This window comes from Mirounga angustirostris, unplaced genomic scaffold (assembly GCF_029215605.1).
Source record: "Mirounga angustirostris isolate CCGP_5_RB_7025 unplaced genomic scaffold, mMirAng1.0.hap1 SCAF_11, whole genome shotgun sequence".
Lineage (NCBI taxonomy): Eukaryota > Metazoa > Chordata > Mammalia > Carnivora > Phocidae > Mirounga > Mirounga angustirostris.
The window spans coordinates 126,107,926-126,125,371 of NW_026991719.1; the positions used below are offsets into that span (position 1 = coordinate 126,107,926).

The 17,446-nt window shown below is 53.1% G+C and overlaps 1 protein-coding gene across 2 annotated transcripts; it reads left to right on the forward strand.

Annotated features, from left to right (window-relative positions):
- The first annotated feature begins 74 nt into the window (after positions 1-74).
- On the forward strand, positions 75-6,735 carry FAM50A (family with sequence similarity 50 member A). Of its 2 annotated transcripts, none has more exons than XM_064574757.1 (13): positions 75-307; positions 1,514-1,598; positions 1,701-1,800; positions 2,043-2,188; positions 4,393-4,469; positions 4,589-4,655; positions 4,734-4,795; positions 4,899-5,131; positions 5,371-5,425; positions 5,643-5,691; positions 5,799-5,869; positions 5,984-6,094; positions 6,242-6,735. In XM_064574757.1, the coding sequence occupies exons 1-13, from the start codon at positions 197-199 to the stop codon at positions 6,248-6,250; spliced, it is 1,176 nt and encodes a 391-aa protein (XP_064430827.1). In that variant the 5' UTR covers positions 75-196; the 3' UTR covers positions 6,251-6,735. The 2 variants fall into 2 exon arrangements, with proteins under 2 accessions (XP_064430827.1, XP_045740309.1); XM_045884353.3 differs by having other exon boundaries at positions 77-307; positions 5,055-5,131.
- The last annotated feature ends 10,711 nt before the right edge of the window (positions 6,736-17,446 follow it).

The following is a 17,446-nucleotide window of genomic DNA, read 5'->3' on the forward strand; positions in this document are numbered from 1 at the left end:
GGCGGAGGGGCGGGGCCGGGCGGAGGGGCGGGGCGACCGCGCGGCCCCTGGTGCCCGACGTCACCGCGCGGGCGTCAGCTGACTGCACGGCTGCTGCCGTCTGCAGCCGCTAAGACTCCACCAGGCCGTTGTCGCCGCTGCCACTGCCGCTGCCGCTGCCGCTGCCGTCGCCGTCGCCGTCGCCGCCGCCACCGCCATGGCTCAGTACAAGGGCGCCGCGAGCGAAGCGGGCCGCGCCATGCACCTGATGAAGAAGAGGGAGAAGCAGCGCGAGCAGATGGAGCAGATGAAGCAGCGGATCGCGGAGGTGCGGGCCAGGCCGGGGCGTCTCGGAGCACGCGCGCCGCCCGCCGCCCCGGCCCTCTGGGGCCCCGCGAAACTCGGGGTGGGGGGGGCGGGCGGACGCAGAGCCCCGGTGGCGAGGCGGGGCGGGACCCTTGCTCGCTCACCTCCAGCAAAGGGCAGAAGCGGTCCGGCGACAGTCTGCTCATCTGTAAAATGTGCCCAGAAGGCTGAGACGAGCTAAGCTTGTGACAAGCCTCCAACTGGGCGGAGCCATAGTCAGTGGTCCCATTGGTGGAATTTGGGCTCCCCTCGTGTACCTGGCCCCTCAGCCCTGAGAACGAGGCCTCTGGATGCCAGGAAAGTCAGGCCCCACGGGCCCTGGCCAATCCACTGGCCACTGAGCCTCCTTCCAGAGCCCTTTGCACTGGGACAAAGGCAGAGTTCAGTGTCTGGGGTGCGAGCGGTTCACTAAGGGCTTTAGTCAGTGGCCAGTGGTGGTGGGCTGTCAGGAAGGAAGGATTCCTCTGCTGGGGCCTTTGGGGAGACTTGTCCGAAGAGCAGGCTACCTTAGGTACTGTGGAAGCCAGGCCCCAGGAAGCAGCCGCATGCCAAGGCCTGGCTCGACCTTACTTCCCGCTGGTGCCCCAGCCCTGCTGTCTCAGTGTGAACTGTTTGGCCCGCTGGAGTTGCATTTCTCTGCTGGCCCCCTCCTTTGGAGGCCACCAGCCAGAGAGGGACCTGTGTGGTACCAAGTGGGATGGGGCTGGGCTGGAGTGAGGTCTCATGGGAAGCTGTTGGCAACATCTAGGGCCAAGAGGGAGCAACACTGCTCAGTGGGGGACTAGGCCCCTTGACCACTCTTCACTCTCTCCTGTCACCCCTTGGCTTGGGTCTCCACCTTCAGCTTAAAGGCTAGGTATGAAAAACACCAAAGGCAGGTAGAGCCTGTGACCCCGGGCCACTGAGGGAGCTCTGGTCCCCAGCAGGAGACATGGAGGGGCCAGAACAGCATGGAGGTCGCAAAAAACCCCACCTCATTTCGCATCCTCAGCACTGGGAGGGCCCCTCATAGACCTATGGAACCTTCCTTTGACAAAGGAAAGAGGACACGTTTTTCCCAAGGTCACATCATCGTGAGTCCAGAGGCAGACCTGGGACTAGAACCCAGGTCCCCACTTCCACAGTGGGGTGGTGGGTGGCCCTCACTGCTCTTCTCCCTTCCCAACAGGAGAACATCATGAAGTCTAACATTGACAAGAAGTTCTCGGCACACTATGACGCCGTGGAGGCAGAGCTCAAGTCCAGCACCGTCGGTGAGTGAAGCTCGTGCATGCCCCCCTCTCCTGGACCGGAGGCCTGCCGCTTTGCTGACTCCGGGTGACCGACCCCTGCTCCCATCTCTCCTCACTTCACAGGTCTTGTGACCCTGAATGATATGAAGGCCAAGCAGGAGGCACTGGTGAAGGAGAGGGAGAAGCAGTTGGCTAAGAAAGAGCAGTCGAAGGAGCTGCAGCTGTGGGTTCCTGTCATTTCGGCCGGCAGTCCTCCCCTCGAGATACAGCTAGTGCTCGGGGCAGGCCAGGCTGTTCTTGCCCCTCGAGAGGGGGCCTGCCCATGAGCTTGAAGTGCCCCAGGCTGGGAGGACTGCTCCGGGCCTGTGCCACGCGGGCCCCACACTGAGCACACGGGCAGCCGTGGGTCAGGGAAGGAGCCTCAGGGTGGGGACGTGGGGCGTGATGGTGCCTGTGCCTTGGTAGGAAGCTGGAGAAGCTACGAGAGAAGGAGCGCAAGAAGGAGGCCAAGCGGAAGATCTCCAGCCTGTCCTTCACCCTGGAGGAAGAGGAGGAGGCAGGGGATGAGGAGGAGGACGCGGCTGTATACGAGGAGGAGCTGGAGAGGGAAGGTAAAGGCCGGTCCTAGGGACCAGGCTCTAGCACGGGGACGCGTGGCCACCGCCCAGCCTTGCGGGCCCACCCCATTCGGGGTCCCGAATCTCATCGGGCAGGACGGAGAGGGCCGAGTCCGCACCGCGTGCTGAGCTCCGGGGGGGGGGGGGGGGGGCTTGCCCCCAGGGGCCGAGGGAGTCAGAGGCAGGCGTGTGGCCTCTCGCCAGGGGCCTGGCGTCTTCAGTGTAGGAGGCTGCCAGAGGGAGGCTGCTGCCCAGTCAGGAAGCCTGCAGAAGCTGCCCTTTGTAAGTGCCACGAAGGATGGGCTTGCGGCGATCCTGAAGGAGTGTCTGTGCTGCTGTAGGTGGGCACCGAGCACGTCGCTTGTGTGGCTGGGACACCGAATCGTTAATTCTGTTGATTCATTTCGGGGTAAATCGATACAGCCACAGACATTCAGGGGCAACATAACTGGACAGTAGAGTTCTCGGCCGAGGGACAAAGGGGTGACAGGGGCAATTCGGGAAGGCTGGGTAGCAAGGGGGAAGCCAGCATGGGGCCCCCGTGTGCCAGCAGCGAGGCAGACGAGAGGCAGGGCCTTTGCGTCCCATCGGTCGGTGTGTGCCCTGCTGAAGGGTCCGGGGCCAGCTCGGGGCCAGGGAAAACATCCTGTGGCGGGGACAGTTGAGATGGGCCTTTAGGATGAGGAGAATTTCATGAGCAACCAGAGGGATGGGGGCGGCGGGTGGAGAAACGTAGAGTCAAGCGGTGCGTGTGCCCAGAAGCCGAGCCGGCAGGAGGGGACACGTGTGAAGACCTGGGGGGCCGTGACGGCGGGCCTGGGCTGGTTTGGAAAGCGTGGTGGCCAGGGAACTGAGGCAGGGGCTGGTGGTGCGTGCTGCGGCCGCAGGCCCGGTCTGGTGGCCTCAGGGGAGCGGCTGACGCGTCAGGAGAAGAGCCTGTGCCTCCGGGGGTCTCGTGTGTTCCCAGAGCCGCAGCGAAACAGGCGAAGTGAATTTCAGTACTTAATAAGCAATATGAAGTGTTTAGTAGTATTTAGTAGCATCCCATGAGCAATGCGTCTGTTTTGGACAGCACGGCCCTGGGGGACGGCTGTTAACGCCCTTGTGGGTCACTGGGGCTTCGTGAGTGCTTCCTCCCCCCTGCTGTGGTTTCGTTTTGGGGGCCCTGCCATGGGGCACTAGTGTGGGATTTTTCTCTGGGTGATTCTAACGTGCAGGCAGGCCCTGGAGCGGCAGGCTGGAGTGTAGGCTTGTCTCCTAGGTCCCCGGTGTTCAAAAAGTGCTCTTAGGAGTCGGTAAGACCCTTTCGGGGGGTCTGCAAGCTCCAAAACACTTTCATAACCGTGCTAAAACATTCTGGGCCTTTGGCATCGAAGTCTCTCTTGAGCTTGCAGCGTGATGATGTCATCATTCCAACAGCTAACAGAGTGTGCGCCTTCGTTGTTTCTGAGTCTTCGGTGTTTCTCCGGCTTAATCTCAAATTTGGTGACTATCGATAGCCACCGCCCCCGTAGACAAGAGCTCTCTGGGGTCCTCAGTAACTCGTAAGAGTGTCCGTGGGTCCTGAAGACCCAACATGCTAGTTCGTTCACATCCAAATTGCAGAAACCAAGTCCGAGTCCATGATGTCGGCGAGCCTGGCCTGAGCCCTCGTCCGGCTTCTCCCTTCCCTCCTCCCCTCTGGCTCCAGTGTCGGCGCCGGTGGGACTTTGGGCTTCAGTTTGCTCGCCCGGGAGCAAGGGGCGCTGTACTGCTCTGGCGCTGTCGTGACGATTAGGTGGTACGTCAGATCTGCAAGCAGGCTGAGCACAGCTCCTGGCAGGGAGGGGGTCCTGCCCGAGTGTCCCGCCTTCTGGGGATGCCCTGCTCCCCCCGTGCAGAGGAGCCCTGGCGCCCTCAGAGGCTGGCACTGATGCCTTAAGTCCCCCAAGGCACTTTGGGTCACAGTCCCCGATCCCGTGTCCAGCTGCTGGCGGCGGAGACCGAGGTCAAGGCCTCTTGGCAAAGGCTAGGTCTCCAGAGCGCCGTGAAGAGCGCACTTCAGGCCGCTGTGGCCGGGAGCGGATGGTGGTGCCGGGATGCTTCAGGAAGCCTCCAAGGAGGTGGCGTCGGAGCTCCGGCTTGAGAAACAAAGGTTCAGGGTGCCCTGGAGGTGGGGCCCCTGATGCAGCTGACTCCTGTGTCGCCTTTTGCTCCAGAGGGCACCACAAAGAAGAGGAAATTGGGGAAGAACCCCGATGTGGACACCAGCTTCCTGCCTGACCGGGACCGGGAGGTAAAAGCCGCCCGCCCGCCCGCCCCGGGCTCCGGCAGAGGCCTGGGCTCAAGGCGAGCGGTGCCACGCGCCCCCCGAGCAGCCCGGGGCCTCCGTCCTTGACCCATTTCCTCTCCCAGGAAGAGGAGAACCGGCTCCGGGAAGAGCTGCGGCAGGAGTGGGAAGCCAAGCAGGAGAAGATCAAGAGTGAGTGCCGCTGAGTGGCTTGCCGAGGGGGAGCCGGCTCTGCTGCCCACGGTTTTCAGGGGCAATCGTGCTTCGTAGGTGAGGAGATCGAAATCACCTTCAGTTACTGGGATGGCTCTGGGCACCGGCGGACAGTCAAGGTAGGCGGCGTGGAGCGCGCCCCGCTGCCCGGGCCACTGCGGCCCGGCCCCCCTTGGAGCTCCTTGGGAAGGCGCTTTCCAGCCTGACCTCAGAACTTCGCAGGTCCTTTCCTGGGAGCGCTCCCCCGGGGGTCCTGGAGGGAGCAGGCCAGAGGGCCTGGCCCCTCGGGGGGCGGGGGGAGCCAGGGGCTGCAGGGTCCCTGCCCGGGGCCTCCACGCTGCCGCGTTCTGTTTCCCGGCGCTCGGGCCGCTCCCCCAGATGAAAAAGGGCAACACGATGCAGCAGTTCCTGCAGAAGGCGCTGGAGATCCTGCGCAAAGACTTCAGCGAGCTCAGGTCAGGGCGCGCGCATGCGTGTGCAGCGTGCCGCCCCGGCTCTGGGACCGGAGACCCTAAGGGGGCGGGCGGTGCCCGTGGCGCCCCCCCCGGGTGACGGGGCCCCGGTGGCAGGGCGGCACGCCGGGCACTGCGCTCCTTGGGTGGGGGCGCCTGCTTCTGTTCTTTAGCCCGGAGGCGCAGGATGGTCCCGGGGCGGGCTTCCGCTCGTCCACGCCTTCCTGCCTTTCCTCCGTCAGGTCGGCGGGGGTGGAGCAGCTCATGTACATCAAGGAGGACTTAATCATTCCCCACGTGAGCCCCTTCTCGTCCTTGCAGCCCCGGGCGGGGTGGCAGCGCGAGGGGCGGTGGGCTCCGGGCGCCCTTGTCCCCGCCGGCTCTCTGGCTTGGGCCGGTGGGGTCGCCGGGGGTCGCCGTGCCTGCGTCGGGCCTGTGGGCAGGCGGGGGGGCCGGCGGTCGGGAGAAGCCCAGGTGGGTCGTCAGCCCTCGCCTTCCTGCCCTCTGCGCCTAGCACCACAGCTTCTATGACTTCATTGTCACCAAGGCACGAGGCAAGAGTGGTAAGTGCCCCGGCCCGGCCCCCTCCCTTGCCCTCGGCGGGCTATTCCCGGCAGCCCCGGGCGGCAGGGCGCGCCGACCGTCTCCGGGGGCTGCTCTCTCCGTGCAGGGCCGCTCTTCAATTTTGACGTTCACGATGATGTGCGGCTACTCAGTGATGCCACTGTGGAGAAGGATGAGGTGCGGGGCTGCGGGGGGAGGAAGCGCGGAGGGAAGGAGAACCCAGAGCCCCCCCCCCCCCGCCCCGTGGCCGGTGGCCGTGAGCTGCAGGGCTTGGCCGTGTCCCTCCCGCAGTCCCACGCAGGCAAGGTGGTGCTGCGGAGCTGGTACGAGAAGAACAAGCACATCTTTCCCGCCAGTCGCTGGGAGCCCTACGACCCTGAGAAGAAGTGGGACAAGTACACGGTGAGCAGCCTCCCTCCGCCCCCCCCCCCCCCCCGGGGACCCTGGCACTGCGCTGGGTAGCTTGAGCTGGGGGGAGGGGAGCCAGCCTGCCCCCCCGCCCCCCGCTCGGCTCCACTTGCCTTCTCTGTCCTCTTGTTCTCACACCAGATCCGGTGAACGCGGAGGCTCCTCCGGCTCCCTCTGTCCTCTGCCCCCTCCCGGGGTCTCCAGGACTCCAGGCGCCGCAACCGCCCCCCGCCCTGTCCCCACTTCCCTCAGCTCCGACTTGACAGGGGTGAGGGAGGAGGGGGCTGGCCACCCCCTACCCCTGGTGGTGTCACTTACCACTGCTTTCTTTTATGATAAATAAATGCCCACATCAGAGTGGGAGCACCTGCATTGTGCTTTGTTTTAAACATTTGCTTAATTGAGATAAAATTCACCATTTCGATCATTTGAAAGTGTACAGTTCAGGGGTATTTAGTACATTACAGTGTTGTACAACCATCATGTCTGTCTACTTCCAGAACATTTCTGTTGCCCCACAAGGAGACCCCGTGCCCATTAGCAGTGTCTCCTCCAGCCCCTGGTACCCCCACCTACTTTCTGTCTCTATGGATTTGCCTGTTCTGGATGTTTCACATAAATGAAATCATATAGTATTTCTGGTCTTTGTATCTGGTGAAAAAGTGTGTGTTTGGTGGGGGTGGGAGGGTGGAAGAGTAACGTCGGTCTCTGCAGCCAACCTACACTCCCCAGGGCACCTACGTGGCATTGTGGTTCTTTATGGTGAGTGGCAGGGGTGCTCCCCCTCCCCCAGGCCTTTGGGCTCCTCTTCCAGCTCCTAGCTGCCCAGTCCATAGGGGACATGGCTGTCCTATGGCTCCCAGATACCCTACATCCCTACCACAGCTATGGAAACCCACCTTTGCCCTCCTGGTGCTGCACCCTTCCCAGCATCTCCTCCCAGTCCCAAGGGGGGAAATCTGGCTTGGGGGTGGGTGCTCCTGCTCCTTGCCCTCTTGCATCAGTAGCCACATCCCCCAGTTCCCTTTGGGTAAGCTGAGGCAGGCAGGTCCTGTTCTAGAATGCTGAGGAAGACAACCTGACCGCTCCCTGCTTCCATTCTTCGCCTGGCCTGAGGCAGAGCAGAGGGAACAGGGGCAACCCCTGGCTGGCAGAGAGCATCCCAGCTCTGCGTCTGGTCCCACCTCCTTGGCAAATACACAGATCTGACAGTGGGGGACTCCGCTGGGTGCAGAAGCTCCTGTGCCCTCCTCCCCCGGCTGTCCCATTCAGACGCAGCATGGGGGATGCTGGCTGGCAGCTAGGAGCTCTCACTTGGCCTTCCCGGCCCGGTGTCTGGGGCAGAGCCATCTGGGGCCATTTGGAGGAGGGAGGGAGGTAGCCTAAGTAGAGCACCTTGGGGGCACAGCAGGGAGTGGGTGGCCAAGCCTGACCCTAGGTCCTGGATGTGGGGGGACAAGTCTGGGGACCTCAATGGGGCCTTTTGTTTGGCACTGGGAACCCTGGAGAGGGGATCCTCTGGCCTTCTGCACCAACCCATCCTGCCCTCTTTGAAAAGCCACCAGAAGAGTAGGCTTCTCGAGGAAAGGGAGCCCCTCAGACAGCTTACCCAATTCAAACGGTTTCCAAGGAAACTGCCTTCGGGGCCCCACAGTTTCTGGAAAGCAGGCGCCTTAAGGCCCAATCTTGGGTCCTGGCAGGGAAGGACCTGGTTCGGAAGCACCACTAAATCTATGGGAGGTTGTGGGGGGGCAGGGAGGGAGTCTTTTGGGGGTCAGGATCCAGGGGGCAGGGGGGCACTGTAAGGGAAGGAGACCCACTTCCTTACAGGCAGGGAAGGGACGTAGCCATGGTGGGGGTGGGGTCCGAGAGAGGAGCCCCTCAGCCTAAGTAGGGGCGGCAGGTGTTCTTCCTGGCTGCTGGTGCTGGGCAGCTGGCCTCACTCTTGGCTGGCACAGGCCAGAGATCCCGTGAGGAGGGGGCTGTCTAGCTCCGGGAACCCTCTTGGGACCTTGGACCCATATGAACCTGGAGCTCGGAGAAGGTGGGCTGCAGACAGAAGTTGGGAAGCTGTTAGACTCGGAAACTACATGAAGTCACCAAGCTCAGTGAACGGCCACTGATATTTCCAGGGACCAGCGTGTGCCAGGGTTGGGCTAGGTCCTGAGGACACGATCGAGAGAGAAAGGCCGGCCCTCCCTTGCTTGCCCAGGCCTCATTCCTGGTCTGTGGTGGGGGTGGAGGGGGGTGAGTGTGCATGTGGGTGGATATAAACAACAAATGGAAACAAAAAAATGAACAAGCAAGATAAAGAGGACTTTCTGAGGTCATGACCTGGTAGCTGACAAGGATGACAAGAAGTCAGCCATTCCAAAATGGAGAACGGGGTGTTCCAGGTGGAGGGGACAGTGAGCATGAAGATACTGGCAGGCAGGTTGGAGGTGAACAGGGCTGGAATGGACGGAAGGTGGGAGGGGAAGGAGAGGAAGGGAGGACAGGTCAGAGAGGTAGAGTCCGGGATATGAGCCAGACGGGTGGATGCTGATCTTTTCTTGCTTACCTTGAAGTTCTGCAGAGGCCGGGTTTTCACCTGGTTCACACATCAGCAAAGAAGGGTGGACATGGAGGGACGCCTGGGTGGCTCAGTTGGTTAAGCGTCTGCCTTCAGCTCAGGTTATGATCCCGGGGGCCTGGGATCGAGTCCCGCATCGGACTCCTTGCTCAGCAGGAAGCCTGCTTCTCCCTCTGCCTGCCGCTCCCCCTGCTCGTGCTTTCTCTCTCTCTCTGACAAATAAATAAAATCTTAAAAAAGAAGAAGAAGAAGAAGAAGAAGGGTGGACATGGAGATGCCCTGCCTCCTGCCCAGCCCTCCCTGCCCAGTTCCCACAATGCCCCCAGCAGAGAAGCGCTTGCTTTGGTCACTTGCCAACACATCTGAGTATCCTATGCGTCTCTCCATATCTGTGCATGCAGAGCCTCCTCATTCTTTTCTTTTAAAGCAGCATGATTAATTTTCCAGACATTGGCAAATTCCTCTCCAGAGGGCCTCTCCCATTTTGCAGCACCCCCCCCAGCAGATGAGAGTGTCCTGCCCCCAGGGTACCGTCACTCCCCACCAGGGGACATATGCAACCTGAGATAGAACATGTGTTCTCTCAGTATGGGGTTTTATTTCATTTTTAAAGATATTCCAGAGAGAGAGAGCGAGCATGCAAGAGGTGGGGAAGGGGAGAGGGAGAGGGAGAATCCTCAAGCAGACTCCCTGCTGAGCGCAGAGCCCAACTCGGGGATTGATCCCAGGACCCTGAGATCATTACCAGAGCCGAAATCAAAAGTCAGATGCTTAACCGACTGAGCCACCCTGGCACCCCTTATTTAATTTAAAAAAAATTTTTTCAACTGAGAAAAAATTCACATGACAAAAATAACCACTAACCATTTAAAAATGTACATTTCAAAGTGGCATTTACTATGTTCACAGTGTTGTGCAACTGTCACCCCTATCTGGTCCCAGAACCTTCCCATCACCTCAAAGGGAGACCCTGTGCCCATTCAACAGTCTCTCCTCATCCCCTCCCCAGCTCCTGACAACCACTCATCCACTCTCTGTTTATGTGGAGTTGCCTCTTCTGGAAATTTCACATAAATGGAATTGAACACTTAAAGATCTATGTAGATGGAAAGACATTTCATGCTCACAGACTGGCAGACTCAGTAGTCGGGGCATGTGTATTACGTTTCTGCTGCCTTGTAACATCAGTGAGAACTCAGGGGCTTAAAACAACACTGGGTGCTTACCTGAGACTTTCTGCAGCTCACAAGTCCAGGCGTGACATCACTGCATCCTTTGCTCAGGATCTCACGAGGTTGCCATGAAGGTTGGCTAGGCTACCTTCTCATTGGAGACTTGGGGTCCTCTCCCCAGCTCACGTTGTTCTTGTAGAGGTCAGTTTCCTGTGATTGTAGGACTGAGGTCCCTGTTTTCTCATTGGCTGTCGGCCAGGGAATGCTCTCAGCTCCCAGAGACCACTTGAGATTCCTTGCCACCTGGTGCCCTCCATAGCCCTGTTCATGCTTTGAATCTCTACTTTCAGGAAGGGTCCCTTCTTAGGTAAGGGCTCACCTGATTAGGCCAGGCCCACCCAGACACTCTCCCTTTTGATGAACTCAAAGTCAGCTGATTAGTAATCTAGCCACGGGAACAATGTCCCACCATGTGCAGAGGTTCTGCTCTGCCTCCAGAGGAGGGGGTTATACAGGCTTCTATGCTAGGAGGTGGGAAGCTTGGGGCCTTCTTAGAATTGTGCCCCATGATGATGACTTTCCCTGGTGATCTGTGAATTCAATTCAATCCCTGTCCAAAACCCCAGCACACTTTTTTGTAAAAATTGACAAGCTCACCCTCAAAGTATATAGACATGTGAAGGACTGAGAAATCCAAAAACAATTTTGAAAAAGAAGAGCAGAGTTGGAGGGCTCACATTACCTCATTTCAAAACTTACTATGAAGCCACAGTAATCACACTAGGGTAGGAGCCTAGGAGGATGGCACAGAATTAGGAGTCCAGAAGTAAGTCCTTACATTTATGGTTAAGAAATGATGCTGGAGCAGTCAGGTATCTGTATGGAAAAAGTAAACTTAAGCCCTGATGTCATGGGTTTAATTGTGTCCCTAGAAAGAAATGTTGCAGTACTCCCCCAGTACCCTTGAGTGTGACCTGGTTTGGAGACAGGGTTTTTACAGATGGAATCAAGTTAAGATGAGGTTGTACTGGAGGAGAATGGGCCCTAATCCAAGATGACTGGTGTCCTAAGAAGAGAGCAGACAGACAGACATAGGCAGGGAGAAGGCCACGGGACGACAGAGACAGGGGTGGTGCAGCTACCAGCCAAGGAAGGCCAAGGCCGCCGGCCGCACCAGCAGCTGGAAGGGGCAAGGAAGGAGCGGCCCCTAGAGCCTTCGGAGGGAGCGCTGCCCTGCCGACACCTGGATTCCTGCCTTCCGGCCTCCGGAGCAAGGGGGGCGCGGATAAATATCTCTTGTTTTAAACCCCTCAGTATGTGGGACTTTCTTAGGGAAGCCCCAAGACACTCACCTTGTTTTGACCATACAGAGAAATGAACTTGACATGAGTTATAGATCAAAAAGTAAAAGCCCAAATTGAAAAAAAAAAAATCTAATTAAAACACAGGAGAAAATCTTTGTGACCTTGGGCTAAGCAAAGTTTGGGCAGGATAAAAAAACATTAATCATAAAAGGAAAAATTAATAAATTGGACTTTATAAAAATGTAAACTTTTGCTCTTTAAAAGATACTATTATGAAAATAAAAAGACAAGCCAGGGCGCCTGGGTGGCTCAGTCATTAAGCGTCTGCCTTCGGCTCAGGTCATGATCCCGGGGTCCTGGGTTGGAGTCCCACATCGGGCTCCCTGCTCTGCGGGAAGCCTGCTTCTCCCTCTCCCACTCCCCCTGCTTGTGTTCCTGCTCTCGCTATCTCTCTCTCTGTCAAAAAAATAAATAAAATCTTAAAAAAAAATAAAAATAAAAAAATAAAAAATAAAAAAAAAAATAAAAAGACAAGCCACTGGCTTGGAGACAAAAAGAGAAATATCTTATGACAAAGGGCTTATCTCCAGAATATAGAATGTATATATAAACTCTTACAAGTCAATAAAAATGAGAAAGACATCCTACTTTTTAAAAAATGGGCAAAAGATTTGAATAGACATGTCACACAGGACGATATAAGAATGGCAAAAGCAGGGCGTCCCGGTGGTTCAGTCGGTTTAACCTCTGCCTCCAGCTCAGGTCATGATCTCGGGATGTCCTGGGATCGAGCCCTGTGGCCGGTGTGCTCCCTGCTCAGCGAGGAGTCTGCTTCTCCCTCTGCCCTTCCCCCTGCTCATGCTTGCTCTTTCCCTCTCTCTCTCTCTCTCTCAAATAAATAGATATAAAAAAAAAAAGAATGGCAAAAGCATATGAGACGATGTTCACCATCATCACGGGGACGGAGACCATGTCAGTAGCCACATAGGGATGGGTGGTGAGCCACTGGATGTAGAGGGAATTCGGAGGGGCCTCTGGGCTGATGGGAATGGTCTATATCTTGACCCGACGGTGGTTACACAGAGGTGTACATACGTTTGTTAAAACTCATTGAACTGTACACTTAAAATGTGGTCATTTTATTGTCTGCAAATTATACCCCAGTAAAGTTCATTTTAAAGGGAAAAAAGAAAACAGAGGCAATTAATGAAATTGGTTACCTACAGGAGGATGGGGAGGGCACCAGGTGATAGGGGTGCAGGAGGGAGGGACATTGGCCTGGGTGTATCTTCTTGTGTAGTTCTGACTTCTGGACAAGAGTTGCTACTTTATATACCAGAAGAATAAAAACAGAATGGGGGGGGGAGCTAAAACTGAATACAAACAGAAATGATCGCAAGAGTATTTCACATGAAAAACATGACCATATTAAAGGGAAATGTAAAAAAAAAAAGTCTAGCCAAGCAAATTTAAATACAGCATTCTTACATTATAGTTCTGTCTTAAGACTAGACAGAAGACCCCAAACAACAAAATCTTGCAAATAAATCCTAAACTCCACTTAGTAGGTTTATTTGTCCTGGGGATATGGGTGCAGCTATTGTGAAAGTTCTGTCCATGGAGGGTCAAGCAAATGAGTCAATATACTGATGCTGTTGGGGGCTAGGTCTCTGTCTCCCACTACTGGAGAAGGGAGATACGAATATAGATTGGAGAAAGGCTAAGAACTTTTATTGTGGAATTGGAATGAGAAGTATCCGTATGTCCTCCAGATTTATATAGATGTACATATAGATACATTATATGTAATACAAAATATACACACACATATATATATATATACACATAGAGAGAGAGAGAGAGACAAACAGACATCCTCGCTCTGCCTACTGAAAGTGCCTAAGAGCATGACACCCCAATGGCAATGAGCACATTTCACCCCCATATCTTGGTTTCTAAATGTTATTCTCCTTAAAGGAACCAGGGCTCCTTGGAAGAATGGCTCATTCCAGGATGAGGGTGAGGAAAGGCCAAGAAGCCAAAAGTACTAAAGTACTTAAAGAATGAAGGGCACAGGAGCCAGCTTGAAGAAGGCACCAAAGCTGACACAATTTGAGCATCGAAATGAATTAACAATAATGGATTATAATCCATTGAATAAAATCAAGATCCACGAGTCCATACTGCTGATGAATACATAGATAAACAGAGGGCAGAATGCCAACAAATAAACGTAGGAGGGATCGTGGAGGAAGAAAATCACTCTTGCAGCCATAAGAGTAACCAGTGATGCAGGAAGAATTATCAATGACTGGGTGACATTTTGATGAGGAACAGAATATTCACCTAGTTTCAAACTGTCTTCCTACAAACTACTTTTTTTCTAAGTAAGCTCTACACCCCAACGTGGGGCTCGAACTCATGACCCCAAGACCAAGAGTTGCACGTTCTACTGACTGAGCCAGCCAGGTGCCCCCCTACAAACTACTTTTTTATTACAGAGGGAAAAATAGTAACTGTCCACTTGAGAAACTGGCAGTCCACTACCTTAACCAAGCGCTCAGAGTGAACATTACAGTGAAGGGACAAAGCAAAGAGGCACGGAGAGGGCCCAACCTCATGGGGGAGGGAGCATGGTTCTCCTCGCAACACAGCCTGAATCTCATCATGAGAAAACATCAGAAAACACCCAAACTGAAGGACATTCTACCAAATACCTGGCCTGCACTCCTCAAGAATGTCCATGTCGTGAAAGGCCAGGGAAAGTAGAGGAATGTTCCAGATTAAAGGGGACTAAAGAGAAGTGACGACTAAATGCAATGTGGGAACCTAGCCTGGGTCCTGGATCAGAAAAACCATTGATGTTTCTGCCTCAGTGTAAGAAGGTGCAGGAATTACATTGTAATTTTACTGTGATAAAATACAGAGTGAAATATCTAGGGGTAAAGGGGCAAGCTGTATGCAACTTACTTTGATACATTTCAGAAACATACTATTTTTATGTAAAAGAAGTGTTGCATATACTATATACATATGCACATCTAGGAGAGAGGTGGGGGAGGGCAGGAGCGAATGAGCGAGAAAAGCAAATGGGGCAAAATATGAACTCTGGGCAAATCTGGGTCAAGGGCACATGACAGCTCCCCAAACTGTTCTTACAACTTTTCTGCAAGTCTGAAATAATTCCAAATTATAAAATTAAAAGGAAAGACACCACTCCCAGCCAACATTTGACTGAAGGGTCTGGCCATGACAGGCAACAAAAGAAAACAAAAGGCATCCAGATTGGAAAGGAAGAAGTAAAACTATATTTTCAGATGACATAATCTCATATCTGCAAAATCCCAGGAAATCCCCTAAAAACCTATTAGAGGTAACAAACGAGTTCAGCAAAGTTGCAGGACAAAAGATCATGACAAAAATCAAGTGTATTTCTATATCCTAGCAATAAGCAATCCAAACTGAAAGTAAGAAAATAATTAATTCCATTTATGAATAGCATCAGGAAGAATAAAACACTTAGGAATAAATTTAACAAAAGAAGTACAAGGCTTGTGCACTGAAAACTACAAAATATGATTGAAAGAAATTAAAGAAGACCTAAATAAACAGAAAAACATCTGTTTAGTCAGGGTTCTTCAGAGAAACATAGCAGGACACACACACAGAGGATCTATTTTGAGGAATTAGCTCATGTAATTGTGGGGGCTGGCAATTTGGCAAGTCCAAAATTTGCAGGGCAGGCAAGTAGGCTGGAGACTCAGGCAGGATTTCTTTCTTTCGTTATTTATTTATTTATTTATTTATTTATTTATTTATTTGAGAGAGAGCACATGAGAGGGGGGAGGGTCAGAGGGAGAAGCAGACCCCCTGCTGAGCAGGGAGCCCGATGCAGGACTCGATCCCGGGACTCCAGGATCATGACCTGAGCCGAAGGCAATCGCTTAACCAACTGAGCCAACCAGGCGCCCTCAGGCAGGATTTCTATGTTACAATCTTGAGGCAGAATTTCTACTTCTCCAGGAAACCTTAATTTTTGCTTTTAAGGCCTTCAGTTAGTGAACGAGACCCACACAAACTACGGAGGGCATTCTTTACTTAAGGTCAATCAATTGTAGATGTTGACCACATATACAAAATAGCTTCACAACAACACCTAGATGAGTGTTTGATTAAATAACTGGGGACTACAGCCTAGCCAAGTTGAAATCAATAAACATCTAAAATTAATCAACATCCCATGTTCATGGATGGAGACTCTTAATCTTATTAAGATGGCAACACTCCCCAAATTGATCTGCAGATTCAATTTCATCACTATTGAACTCCCACTGGATCTTTTTTTTTTTTGCAGAAACTGATGAGCTTATCCTAAAATTCCTATGGAAGTGTAAGGGACACTGAATAGTCGGAACACTCTTGGAAAAGAACAAATTCGGAGTATTAATAGTTCCCAGTTTCAAAACTTACTACAGAACTACAGTGATCAAGACAGTGTGATATCAGCATAAAGACAGACATATAGATGAACAGGACAGAATTGAAAGAGCCCAGAAATAAGCCCATATATCTACTGTCAATTGATTTTTGATGAGGGGGCCAAGACCATTCAATGGGGAAAGAGTAGCTTCTTCAACAAAGGGCATAGCAGCCACAGGCAAAAGAATGAAGTTGGACCACAACCTCACATTATATGCAAAAAGGAACCCAAAATGGACCAGAGACCTAAATTTTTTAAAAAGATTTTATTTGACAGAGAGAGAGCACAGGCAGGGGGAGCTGCAGGCAGAGGGAGAGGGAGAAGCAGGCTGCCCGCTGAGCAGGGAGCCTGATGTGGGGTCCGATCCCAGGACCCTGGGATCACGACCTGAGCCGAAGGCAGACACTTAACTGACTGAGCCACCCAGGTACCCCTGGAGACCTTAATTTAAGAGTGAAAACTATAAAACTCTTAGAACAAAGCATAGGGGTAAATCTTTCTGACCTTGGATTAAACAACAGTTCCTTAGATATGACAATAAAGCACAAGCAACAAATGAAAGACAAATTAGATGACATCAAATTTTAAAACTTCTGTGCATCTAAGGACACTATCAAGAGAATGAAAAGAGAACCCACAGAATGAGAGAAAATATTTGCAAATCATAAGGGATTAATATCCAGAATATATATGGAACTCCCACAACTTGACAACAACACAGCAAAACCCAACTAAAAAATGGGCAAAGAACTTGAATAGACGTTTCAGATTGCTTTGTATATCACAGAAGATCTACAAATGGCCAACAAACTCATGAAAAGATGCTCGACATCATTAGTCATCAGGGAAATGAGAATCCAAATGAGGTATCATTTCACACCCACTAGGATGGCTAGAAACAAAAAAATCACATAGTAAGGGTTGGCCAGAATGTGGAGAAATTGGAACCCTCATACACCACTGATGGGAATGTAAAAATGGTGCAGCTACTTTGGAAAAAGCTCTTTGGCCATTTTCCCCAAAATGTTAAAAATAGAGTTATTATGTGACCCAGAAATCCCACTCCTAGGTGGAAAGGAAATGAAAATGTGTTCACATAAAAATCTGTACACAAATATTCCTAACAGCATTATTCACAATTGCCAAAGGTAGAAACGACCCAGGTGCCCACCAATTGATGAATGGATAAATAAAATGTGATATATCCATGTAATGGAATATTATTTGGCCCTAAAAAGAAAGGAAGTCTTGATCCATGCTACAACATGGATGAACTTTCAAAACATTATGGCAAAGTGAAAGAACCCAGATACAAAAGACACATGAGTATTGTATGAATCCATTCATATGAGATGTCCATATTCAGAAAGTAGATTGGTGGCTGCCAGGGGCTGGGGAAGGGGGACGGTGGGGGGTGACTGTTTAGGAGTATGGGGGTTTCTTTGGGGAGGTGACGAAATGTCCTGGAACTTGATAGTGCAGATGGTTGCACAACTTTGTGAATATACTACAAGTCATTGAGTGTTACACTTTAAATGAGTGACTTATGTGATAGGTGCATTCTATCTCAATAAAGCTGTTTAAAAAGAAAAGGAAAAAGAAAGCTGGGGAATGAACCCTCCGGGTTCAGGGCCGCGGTGGTCGGCTGGGTGAGGGGCCAGGTGTAAACGGCTGACAGCCTCCAGCCCTTGTGCTGGGCACTTGCCTGGTATCAGCCGCGGGCCCTCCGGGTTAGGGACCTCGAGGGCGAGAGTGTCCTGAGCAAGGGCCGCGCCGTCCTCCACCGGTGCGTGCCTGACAGGTCGACACAGGGGCGGC